General features: G+C 32.6%; 1 protein-coding gene and 1 long non-coding RNA gene across 2 annotated transcripts; one reads left to right on the plus strand and one right to left on the minus strand.

Moving 5' to 3' along the window:
* LOC110810794 (BEL1-like homeodomain protein 11) lies at nucleotides 1–2387 on the plus strand. The gene is made up of 4 exons (XM_088218696.1): nucleotides 1–1120; nucleotides 1358–1734; nucleotides 1958–2018; nucleotides 2104–2387. The coding sequence occupies exons 1-4, from the start codon at nucleotides 353–355 to the stop codon at nucleotides 2212–2214; spliced, it is 1317 nt and encodes a 438-aa protein (XP_088074822.1). The 5' UTR covers nucleotides 1–352; the 3' UTR covers nucleotides 2215–2387.
* Nucleotides 2388–7064: 4677 nt separating this feature from the next.
* LOC148269169 (uncharacterized) lies at nucleotides 7065–9501 on the minus strand. The gene is made up of 2 exons (XR_015818677.1): nucleotides 8902–9501; nucleotides 7065–8828 (listed from the first exon to the last, which is right to left on the minus strand). It is a non-coding gene; the product is annotated as an uncharacterized LOC148269169 (long non-coding RNA).
* Between the last annotated feature and the right edge of the window lie 3411 nt (nucleotides 9502–12912).

Here is a 12912-nt window from a genome sequence, read left to right on the forward strand (position 1 = left end):
CCAGCTTTTGCCTGCTTAGATTTTTAACTATTGGGTTTTTCCGCATATCGAGAGTATGTCTGTGTGTATACGTAGATATACATATATTATATTAAATATGTTCCTCAAACTGCAAAGGACTCAATAAAAGTTGCAGTTTTTTCTTCTTTCTTTTTTCAGTTTCTTGATGCTAATTTTCATTTGGAAAAAGACATGCCTCGTTTAGGTTCAACTCGTTTATTAAGCTGTGTTCAATATATATTCGCACCTAGCTTCTACATTGATGGATTTCAAAGTTGCCACTAATTTCTTCATGGCTGTTCTTGATGGATTCTCGAAAGCTTGATAACCCCTCAGTTCAAAGACGTACACCATGGTTTCACAAGACTCAACCCAGAATCAAGCTCAACAGTTCCTGCATCAGTTCATTCTCTCAGATATTATTTCTGGGCAAAACCAGCATTTTGATGATGCCTACGAGTCTTCTGCAAATTTAAGAAGCAGTAACACATTGATTTCTCACTCTCTACCTCTCCTGCCAAGCATACATTCTCTTGGAGACACAATGTCTAGATCAATTAACATTGTTCATGGTAATCAGGATCAAACTGACGAGATTAATAATCACTCAACACACTTAATGGACTTGCTTGGATCAGGGAATCAAACTCATCGATCTCCTCACCAGCCTTCCCTATCTCTCGCGGCTTCTCACATATTTATTCAGTCAACTCCACGCAAGCGCTTTCCTTGCTACTTTCTGTCTGGGGAACATAGATCAGAAACTTGTAATCTAAGAGTCCAGCACACAAGTGATCATGAAGCAGGTAGCTCCTATGCTTCTGCTTCTTCTTCAACCCCACTGAATCGATCCTATTCAACACAGTCTTTTCCCACCGCTGTTGGGCATTCAAAATATCTAAAACCAGTTCAGTCTCTTCTACAAGAAGTTGTTAACGTTGCTGGGGAAGACATAGATTACAGAAGTAATGAGAAGTTTACAGGAAGCAAGTTGTATGGAACTGAAAGCAGTAAAGGGGGTATTCGGTTGTCTTCTGAGTGTCTAAAAGCTGAATTTGCAGCCGAGAAACATCAACTTGAGATCAAAATTGTAAAGCAGCTCGTTGCGCTATTAGAGGAGGTTAGTGTATATACATTAACTAGTTTAAATTTTTTTAGGATAAATCCATACATATTACTAAGTTATGTGATGCTGCACACCAATCATAATACAAATTCGTAATAATGGCGCACGGAATGGAAAATTTAATACTCAAACTTACATTGTCTTAATTATGTACCAATAATTTAGTCAAAAGAATAGTGGCAAGCCAATGATGGGTAGATGAAATTTAATCATCAGCCGTTTCTGGTTCAGGTTGAAGAGAGACGGGAGAAATACTTGCACGAGATGGAAGAGGTGGTATCATCATTTGAAATAGTAGCAGGTTCAGGAGCAGCAAAGCCTTACATTGCTTTAGCGCTGCAAGCCATGTCTAAGCATTTTACCAGTTTAAGAGATGCAATAGTGTGTGAAATAAATATCAGGAGAAGACAATTTTCACACGACTTACCCAGACATATGAATGCAAGTTTTACCCAACTTAGCTTGTCTGACGGAGATGCCTACAGACACAGCCTTCAACAGCTAGTAATGCTGCAAAGCCAAGGCCAAGCTTGGCGACCAATCAGAGGCTTGCCAGAGACATCAGTCGCAATCCTCCGTTCTTGGCTCTTCGAACATTTCCTCCACCCGTAAGTCTTTTTCCAATCCGATCAAAGTCTGATTATCTATATCCGAACTAGATGATTCACAAAGAAAATTCTCGTAATCTCGTTCTATAAGAATTGAATTCTCTAAAACTCATGCGAAATGGCCTCTTGAGAATTGTTCTTGACAATCTTCTGCATATACATACATACGCATACGGCAAAAATTAAATGTATATTTTTGTTGGGTTCTCAAATTAATTTACAGTTACCCCAATGACTCTGAGAAGCTTATGTTGGCATCACAGGCAGGCCTTACCAAGACTCAAGTAAATCTTCTAATTAATGATCGTATTTGTTTTAAAGCAAATTATCTGTGCAAGTGAATTAAGTAGTGAGCTATGTCATGAGCAGGTTTCAAATTGGTTCATAAATGCTAGAGTTAGGCTGTGGAAGCCTATGATTGAAGAAATGTACAGAGAGGAGTTTGCAGGATCATCACAAGACTCCAATCCTTCATTTTAGAAATTAAGTTTCACGGATCATTCTGAAGTAATTTCAAGTGCAGCCAAACAATCCCTTTCATGCTTCGTCCTCGCTCCTTGTTTCCCTAGGTAGCTACATGAGGAAAAAAAAAAAAAAATACATATATATATATATATATTAACAGACTGAATCCTCAATTCCATTAACATGTATGTGGAGAAGTTGGTCTTATCTTTCAACTCCTAAGGCTATAATTTGCAAGATATACTTTACGACTATGATTTGAAAAATAAGAGTGCTGATTTAAATATTTTTGTTTTATAAGTTAAAGAAGAAAATCAATTGGTTAAAGAAAATATCTTCCATGGAGTTATTTATGTAATGTTCATGTGAATGTATTAGTATGTATATTATGTGATTATTATTATTTTTTTAATGGGTTATTCTAATATGGTTTACTATTGATTAATAATTACGCGGTGTGGTATACATTTATAATATAAAATATTTTTATCCTAAGCTATAAATTATAACTTTCATAACATTTTTAGTTAGTTATATAATTTTAGTTTTAATAAAAAAAATTTAGTTCAAATTTTTTAATTTTAATACAATTATTTATTAGATAAAATTATTTTTAATTAATTTTATTTTTAGTATAAATAGTTTATTTTTAATTAGTTAAAATTTTAAGTTTAATAAAATTTTAAATTAGACATGTAACATAATTTTTAATCTAAAAAATAGTGATATAATGATGATCAAATTTGTAATATCTAGCTCAGAAAAGTAAATAATTTTTATTTAATAATGGGCCTAATTTTATAGTTTTTTTATTATAAATTATTAGGTTATTTTATAATTATAGAGAAAGTAATCTTTCAGTTACATTCATTTATTTTTTTTCGGCAGCCTTTTAGCCTCCAGCTATTTTATTTATAATTCATAATTTATAAGCTTTTTAAAGATATCAACATTTATGATTTAGATGAAAGTTTAAGAAGTTAGGAATTTTTGAAAACTTAAAGTTAAAGAAAATTGTGAACTTCATGACAATAGGTTTTCTACCTATTTTGTAGTTTTTTTGGCCAATTCTCGGCCGTTAAACTATGTTTCTTTTGTGCTTTGATATAAGAGTATATGTATCTTTGGATCTACATCACAGAGATTATCATATTCAAATGCATTAAATTCGAGATATATCAAACAAGTTGGCTTAGCTATAGTTGGCTTATGCTCACCCATGTATCGAAATCAGCCCTGACTCAAGTCATTAATCTCTTTAAACAAGCTGGGACAAAACGAGTCAATGGACAACCATTGATTATAATACCTTTACTAGGGGAGGTAGATGAGAAAAGTTAAAAAAACAAAAGATTAAAGAGCTCAAAATATAATTATTCTTGAAATATATGATATCATCACACCTATTAAGGAGGTTGATAAGATATTAAAAGAAATCATCTATCTTCATTATTACCTTAATGGTAATATAATTTTTTTTTTTTATCTAATCAAGGTGTTGTCCAATGAAATGGATTCATGCGGTTAGTAGAATTTGAAAAACTCGTTCTTTCTTTTTACAATATAAAATAATGATATAACTTTTTAAATTGATCTCCGTGTAATAATTTATTTGATAATGCAGGGAACATTAATGTTTTATTAATATGACTTGGACAAGTCATAAATTTTAATAATTTGTGTAATAATAAATTTTTAATTTCTTGAACTTTTTGAGGTGAAGATATTGCATAGATCAAATCTAAGCTACTATTTAGTTTGTTTTGCTTTTTTAAAATTTTATTTGAAAAGATATTTATCATTTTGAAATAAACTTTTATCATGGACATGGATGTTTTGTGACTATACTTATATTTTATTTATTGGATAATCTTAGGGACAAAAGGTTATATGATTATTGAATATATTCTTAAAACATTTTATATGAGATTAGTACATGAAAACAATATTATTAACTTTAAGATGATAGATGTTAATAACATTTAATTTAAATGGTATAATACTCTTATAAGAAAGTTAATAATTCGAATTTAAATTTTATATCTCGCTCTTATTTTTAATACTAGTAGTATGTTTAGCGAGTCAATTATATGAGAGATATTGAATGTATTACTGTAACAATATATTTTTAAATATATTGTAATGATTAATTACGTCAAAGAAAAGACAACTTTTGAAGTTTTATAATTTTATAGCAAGTACTAAATAATTGTCCATTAAATTGAAATAAATAAGACTATAATGATATTATAAAAATGAAACATAAACAAATTTATAAAGTAATTAATAATCGAATAGTTAGTCATTAACGTGTAAGTAAAAAATATATATTGACATATATGTATACAATATCCATACAAAGTAATTAGTCCTCAAGATATATTTAGTGATTAGTGTTGAACATTTTTACATAATATTATTGAGAACTATTTTTTAAAATAGAAATTCAAAAGTCTATAAATATATAATATTTTTAGATAAAAACATTGTCTCTTATATAAATCAAATTACACCTAATCACAGTTGCATAAAATCATAAATCTACAATTATGATAGCACAATATTCTATTAGCAGTGGCATAATATTAAGAATTAACTCAAATCATATTAAAATGTGAACAGAGCAAATGTTTAATTCTTATCCACATGATCACAATGATATGTACTAACCAATATTTTAACTATTGTTAGTTATAAAATCACAATTACTCCAAAAATATAAGGTTCACTAATTAGACAAATTCAAACAATTTTATCACAGAATTCTTATGATGGTAGTCGCATATTTAAAAAAAAAAAAAAAATATATATATATATATATATATATATATAAATTATTAGCTTATAAGCTCGAGACCTATAAATAACTGATACTTCTTAGTTGGTGTTGCCATGCAAAAAGAAAATATTACATATATTTTGAAATACAAATACTCTAAATGGTTTTTCTAATTCTTAGTTCACACTTTTTATATAAAATATTCTTAAAAATTTAATGTAAACATATATATTGTAACATCCAATCCCTAAAATAAAAAAAAAAATGTGAATAAATCAATAAAATTAAAATTTGAATTTAAATAAAAGAATTTTATAAATTTTGGGAAATTTTATTTAATTTTAAGGATTTAAATGAAAAAAAAATAAGAAAAAAAGAAGGTAAAAATATAAATAAGTAGAAGTGAAAGGGGATAAAAAAAAAAACGGACGGTCTTGATCGAACCGTATGAGAATATCAAACGGTTGAGATTTTATGAAAAAATGAACGATCCAGATCGAGTTAGTGAGATCCAACGACTGGAGAGGACAGATATAAAAAGAAAAAATTTAAGGTTTTTTTTCATTTGGGAGAGTAGCCAAAAAAAAGAAGAGGAAAGGAAAATGAGCTGATCGGGTGAGAGAGAAGAGAGGAGATTTGTCGCACGGGGGGGCCAAGAGGAAGAAAGAAAGAGAGGAAAGGAAGAGGGAGGTCGGAGAAGAAGAAGGGAAAGGAGAAAAAAGAAAGAGTAGCTAAGCGGGAGAGTGAAAGGAGAGCCGAGAACGGCTGCCGCAAGGGAAAAAAAGAGGAGAGAGTGGCGGAGGCAGGAGAGTGGTAGAAGCCGAAGTTGAAAGGAAGAAGGAAGAAGAAGAATTGGCCTGAGATGTCGTACGATGGCAGAGACTGACGCGAGTAAGGTAAAAATGTTTCATTTTTTCGTTTTTTCTTCCCCTATCTTCCTTCAATCTTTTTCTATTTTACACTAACTGATTTTTAGACGTAAAAATCGTCACCCAAATCTTAAGTAAGCAAATGAGTCGCTGATGGATGGCCGAGAGGGAACCATCCGGAGTCAAACCGAGGCTGAATCGCACCATGCTAGGAAGGTAAATTTTTTTGTGTGTGTTTTGGTAGGTGGTTAAGCGACGGGGAGTGGTGATCGGTGTCGGATTGGCAGCAGAAGCTCGGCCTAGCCATCTACCTGCTTAAGAACCGAGGAGTTCTCCTCGGGTATGAGAAATCGACCCACCATTGAAAGCCGAAGTGTCTTCTTCGGGTACAAAAATCCGATCCACCGAACGGGAAACCGAAAGCTCTTCCTTGGGTAAGGAACCCAATGTTTCCAGGTTTGGGAACCGGGACCCTAAGGGGGTAGATTGTTCATCCTTACGTGGTGAGCTGGGCATCTTGTCAGTTGTCATTGAAACCAGTGATTTTGATTAAATTAGTTTCTATTTAGTATTTAAATTATATTAATTAATTTATATCATGCGCGTATAAGGAATTAAAACGTTTAGGCATATCTGGGAAGATTGTTGCGTAAGAGTGTAAGTATTTCTGATTCTGATCCTAGATTAAAATTTTTGAAATTTTGCATGTATTTTATTAATTTTGCGTATTTTAAAATTAAAATAGATATTGACCCAAATTTTAATAAATAATAGAACTCGGACCTATGATAAGTGAACTCTAAACTATTGGAAGTTATGAAGAGATGAAACTAGAAAACAAACCCAAGGACCGAGAAATACTTGAACTATGATGAGAGATGAATTTAAATCTAAAAGGAATTACTAATTAATTGAAAGGTTGAAAAAGGAAATAAAATAATTTAAAAAAATAAAAAAAAGAATAATTATGATTGTGAGACGATTAATTAAATAAAATTAAGAGAAAAATAAAATAAGAAGCAAATAGATAAGAATTTGAAGATGAGAGGGTGAGTGAATCGGGTATGGACCCTAAATGTCTTTTCGTTTAGTTTGAATCGAGGAGGGGAGTGTGTGTGTGGCTGAAGTTCAATGGGCATTGTGAACCTGCACATATATAGAGTTTAAAATCTAATCCAGACGTGTAACAACCTGCTTTCTTTAGAGAGAAAGGAGCGTTGCCTCACACATAAGCCTGATAAATTTTATATAATATTACACTAATCTCTATAAATCGACAATACATCCTTTGTACAAAATCACAATTCATGAGACTCACAATAATCTTTCAAAGTTACATCACAATAATGTATTCTCATCATAATATATTATAATCTACTTTACAATAATATTTTAGGGTAGCTAAAAGATTCTTCGAAGTCTTCTTTTGATCTTAAACTCACTTCTGACTTGATTTAATATGCACTGGGAGTGTGATTTGGGGTGAGCTTCACGGACTGAGTAAGAATAGAGTAGTATTCGAAATAGAAATATACAAATGCATATTCATACAGGTTTAATAAAACAAATAAAAATCTTATATTCATAGACATCCAATTTGCACAACAACCGTACTCATCATCATTATCGCAAAGTATAATAAAAGAAACAATCAAGAACCACATCCGTTTTCATTACTCGTTCCAACATATTCATATCTGGGTGTTGTACATATCATTTTCATTCATAAATATCATCATATTGTATTAGATTCATATTCAGATATTTCGTTTCATTCATAAATACTATCAAACACCCCAGATACATATCTAGATCACTTTCATTTCATTTACATATTTTTATTTCCATCACCGGTATCACTAGGGGCCCATAGGGATCTCGCTATACGTGGATGTACAAAATATTTCTTTTACAATTCACCGATCGTCTCCATACCCCATCCTGTAATAGGTGTCACAATTATAAACTGTCTCAATAACCCATCGGGTATGAGCGTAATTAAACTAATTCTCAACCCCATCTAGTATGGAACTTTCCAGCCTCATATGACTAAGGACACATTTACGGTGGGGTTCACCCTATGTACCAAGTCCGTACACTCTGTCTCATGATACACGGTAAGCTTTTTCCTCTTCAAAAATTATCTCAACTTCAAAAATTTAAACACCAATCATAAACATATATATTCTTATATTCCTACACTTACTTACTTGTTCACGTATCCATTGTACATATGATTTACATGTATGTAGCACACTTTATATTATATATACATATATGCACAACAATATATATCTTAACTACTCCTATATATATTTCGCATATAATCATATCTACCATTAAAAACTTACAGATTTACACCCACACTCATATAGCATCTTTAATCACTTACCGATACATATATTGTATGATATATTCTCACACATACACACAAATGCGTATGCACCTAATTTATATATATGTCATCCTACACAACTGCATTCATCTTACCTATATACTACATATATTTAACATATATCACATATATTCATACGAAATCATATACCGCTCATTCAAAATAATTACCCACGTAATCATATGTATATGTATGTCAAGACATCCAGTTTGTAAACATACACTCCCACCCATTATCTCCTACATGTGTATCATTTGGCACACGCACATACATTCAAACACACTCAATTATGTATTTATACAACTTCACCATTATTCTTATTTACACAAAAACAATAGTAGGAAGCTATTTACACATTTTTACATACGGATGATAATTTGTGAGAAAACATATTCTAAAATCATCCATTAAACTTGGGTCTGTCATTTAAAAATTAATAAATTATTTTACAAAAATATATAATCCTCGAATGAAAACTAACTCAATTTTTACCAGAATCTCCAACAAAAGAAGAAATCGGAAAGCTTTCGAATGACTTTGGTTCCATATAATCGACTCCTGTTTCAGTTTCCTATTCCTAATTTCCCTAAAAAATTTGCACACATGATTAAAGATTTAATTTAAAAGAGTAATCAAATGTAAGGTGGAAGAAAATTTACCAAAATTGGTATCGAATTTGGGCTTTCGACCTGAAAGAGTATGGTTTCGGTCTCTCTCCAGTTCCCTGATTTTTAGCATCACATAGATCTTTGGACGGATCCGGAACACTGTGCCATGGTCTACTTCACACAGATCAGGTCCACCCAACACACATTTTGCTTCTTCTTCTTCAGCAATGCGCGCCTTGCGTCTGACACCACGCGTATAGCCTTGTGCACCCTGGCACCGCGCGCCTAGCCTCATGTACCCCAGCAACGTGGTGCTGCATGCTCAGCACTGTGCACCACGCGCCCAGTACCGCACACCACCTGCTTAGCACTGCACACCGTGTGCCCAGCACCGCATACCACACGTCGCATACCCGACATTGCGAACCGTGCGCCACACACAGCTTTTTCTCCTAGTTGCACCTGTCGCTCGCCCGGCATTGTGCACCGCGCGCAGCTCTTCTTTCGGTCGTGCGCCATGCTTCCTTCTTTCCTTCTTTTTCTTCTTCGGAGGTAGCGTGCGCAGATCCGACACCGCACGCAACTTCTCTTTTCCAGCCGCGAGCGCTGTGCGCCGTGCTTTTTTCTTTTTTTTTTTCTTCTTCTTCTCCACTGCCCCTCTCTCCTTTTCTGCTAAGGTTTTTATTTTATTTTATTTTTTCTTTATTTCTTTATTTTTTTTTATTCCAGGCATGGACCTGGGCTTTCTCATTTCTCTTGGGCTTGGTTATTACAATCTCCTCTTCTAAATTTTTTTTTTCCTCCAAATTTGATCTTACCCAAGGTTTGAAAATTATTAACCGTTTTGACTTCCTAAAGGCTTATTCAACAGAATGGTAGTGTAATAGTATTCTATCCGTATAAAAAAATATTATCCTAGTTTATGTTAGGTTTTTCAATTTTATAATTGTCTAATATCTCCCAATAACAACTTGAGTGATTGTCATTACCATTTAGCATTGGGAGTATCATGAAATTTTAGGTCATCATTCCAAAGAGTCTCTTGATAAGCCTCACATCCTTTATTCCCCACAAAGATGAGTTCTTAAACACCTAAATAACACCAACACCATGTTATGTTTACATTCTCTCAAGGTTCATATCCTTAAGTGAAAATCATATGTTTTATGACCTTCAAAAATTACCTTTGGAGATTCTGAAAATGTCCTAGCATAAAAGCTTCCTCTTTTTTTTTTCTTTTTTTTTTTTCACTTAGTGGGTTTAGTGTACGAGCAAGTTACTCTTGGTTGAGTCAAATTATTCCTCCACTCCATCATGGTTTGGACTACTTCTAAGGCACCAACTTGTGTGATTGTCATTACCATTTAGCATTGGGAGTATCATGAAATTTTAGGTCATCATTCCAAAGAGTCTCTTGATAAGCCTCACATCCTTTATTCCCCACAAAGATGAGTTCTTAAACACCTAAATAACACCAACACCATGGTATGTTTACATTCTCTCAAGGTTCATATCCTTAAGTGAAAATCTTATGTTTTATGACCTTCAAAAATTACCTTTGGAGATTCTGAAAATGTCCTGGTATAAAAGTTTCCTCTTTTTTTTTTTCTTTTTTTTTTTCACTTAGTGGGTTTAGTGCACGAGCAAGTTACTCTTGGTTGAGTCAAATTATACCTCCACTCCATCATGGTTTGGACTGCTTCCAAGGCACCTGAGTATTGGATCATCATCATTTCATTTTTTTAAATATTATTTTTATTTATTATTATTATTATTTTACATAAACGATTATGGAATTTATATTACTTACTGAAAATTATTAGGATTATTTGATATAAGAGCTGTATAATGGGTTAGCTAAAATTGATTATATTATCTACCTATTCCAATCCTCTCAGGGTTAAGTACTACACCCTCACTTCCCAATATTGGAAGTGATTACTCTTCAGCATGACCCTGAGATATGATTCATGGGTTTTTCATATTCTCATTTATTCCTGGTCGGTTTGAAAAGTGTTATTCCATATGTTTAAATTTTAATTTGGGAGTATCTACTTTGAGGGTCTATCTAATGTATTTGTATAATGTACAAATATTTTTACGTTCCAATTTCAGAATAAGGAAACGATATGCAATGGGCATTCACACTAAAGGTTTTGTTGTTAGAATATATTGTCAGAGATACCCTCGTTAGGAACTTAATTTAGGAGGGACAAGGTCCTTCAGTAGGAGTTTCCCGTCTGATATACATTTTTCTTAAAATGTTTAATTATGTGTTGAGGATAGATCGTTATGGCTACCAACAAATGAAGGTTTAGTTGGGTTAATTCAGATCCTCTGAGTTTTACTAATGATCGTACTATGTTTAGAAATTTTGCCTTCGGTAAGGCTTTTTTTTTCTATCCTACTCGAATGTCAATCTTGTAGGGCATCGAATCTACGATTGTCTTTTTTTTTTTACATACATATATTTTTTATTATATATTATTATTGTAATTTATTTATTTATTTTTAATACTTGATTAGTTTTTCCTAAAGCCCTCTTGAGTGTACTTGGTGACTTATAGAATCTATAGTCATTACTGACAGTCATTATGAGTTCCTTATGCGGATGGTCATTTAATAGCCTTGCTACTAATGAGGAAATTTTATCTTCTTTTATTATTCTGAGGCAATGTATTATATCCTTTTGATTTTCATTGTTTTTGTGTGATCGTTCATAATTATAGTCTTGAGGTATAAATCTCATGTTTATTCCATCAATTAATTCTCTTTGTTCATTCAAGAGAAAGCTTTTATGTGTTATGGTTCTTGGGTTTACAACACACTTTCGCTACACCACTATGACAATGTTGGCTTTAAGGATTTATCTTGGTATATTGCATCCATGTTTGTGTTCTCTTTTAGCATAAGAGAATTATATTCCATATTTATTTTTATATTATCCATGATTTAGGGTCAGAACATGTCCCTAGGACATCATCCTCTTCTCCCCTATAACTCAATTTAGGAGAAATAAAGACTTTCAAGAATAAAAATAATAATAAGGTGTATTCTGTCTCATTTAATATATACACATATATATTTATTTTTACCAAACACATGATTTATTTCATATCCCAAAATGCTTTCATCCACGAGGTACATGAGTTGCCATGTGGAATCTCGATGGGAATTCAAAACAAGCAAGATATCCGTTCTTCCTAAAGAAAATTTCATGGGGAGTCTAAAAGGCATCAAAATATCGGATAATTATTTGGTCTTTTAAAATATTGCTTATGAATCTACTCTTTTTAAGATTTCTTTTTCTTCTTGGTCTCTAAAGGGTCTTCCATTTCGTAAGGAATCGATTGAAGATAAATTATCCATTAACCAAAATATCCCTAGTATGTCTATTGCTAGAGATAATAGTATTAGAGCATCAATAATCTAAGTGTTTGCAAAAGCAATTATAAGGGAAATAGTGTAACACCCAAACCTTTTATTATTATTATTTATTGGAATTATTTTAGTTTTATTTCATTTTAATAATTAATTTATTTTGTAATAATTATATGTTTTAATTTAATTTAATAGAAATAAAAATAATAATAATGATAAAATGGGGTAAAATTATTTTTGAGAATTAATTGAAAATGATTTTGGGAAAAAGGGTGAATATTTGGATTCTGGGGATATTTTTGAAAAGAAAATAAAAAACCGGGAGTCAAAACGAAATTTAGAAAAATAACGCCACGTCAGCATCCCGGTCAGCAGCCCCAGCCAACCAGGACACGCCGCGTGGCAGGGACGCTGATGCGGGGAGCCACGTGGGCAATCTGCGTGCGCGTGATCGGATGACCCAGATCCATTCCCGCGCGCACGGACGACCCAGATCAAAAGCGCGTGCGGACGGTCCAGATCTCACGCGTGCAGACAGCCCAGATTGAATCACGCACGAACAGCTAGATTGAATCACACATGGACGGCCCAGATCGCATCGCGATAGACGGTCCAGATTCATTCTCAATTTAATCGCGATCGGACGGTTCAGATTAAATCATGATGGATGGCTCAGATTAA

The sequence above is a fragment of the Carica papaya genome, chromosome 1 (genome assembly GCF_054855325.1).
Source record: "Carica papaya isolate Zhongbai chromosome 1, ASM5485532v1, whole genome shotgun sequence".
NCBI classification, from domain to species: Eukaryota; Viridiplantae; Streptophyta; class Magnoliopsida; order Brassicales; family Caricaceae; genus Carica; species Carica papaya.

Bases quoted from the DNA above. Each gene is read 5' to 3' on its own strand.
- LOC110810794 (XM_088218696.1), top strand. From the start codon at position 353: ATGGTTTCACAAGACTCAACCCAGAATCAAGCTCAACAGTTCCTGCAT. The intron at 1,735-1,957 runs GTAAGTCTTTTT...ATTAATTTACAG, and splicing joins TTCGAACATTTCCTCCACCC to TTACCCCAATGACTCTGAGA. The intron at 2,019-2,103 runs GTAAATCTTCTA...TGTCATGAGCAG, and splicing joins CAGGCCTTACCAAGACTCAA to GTTTCAAATTGGTTCATAAA.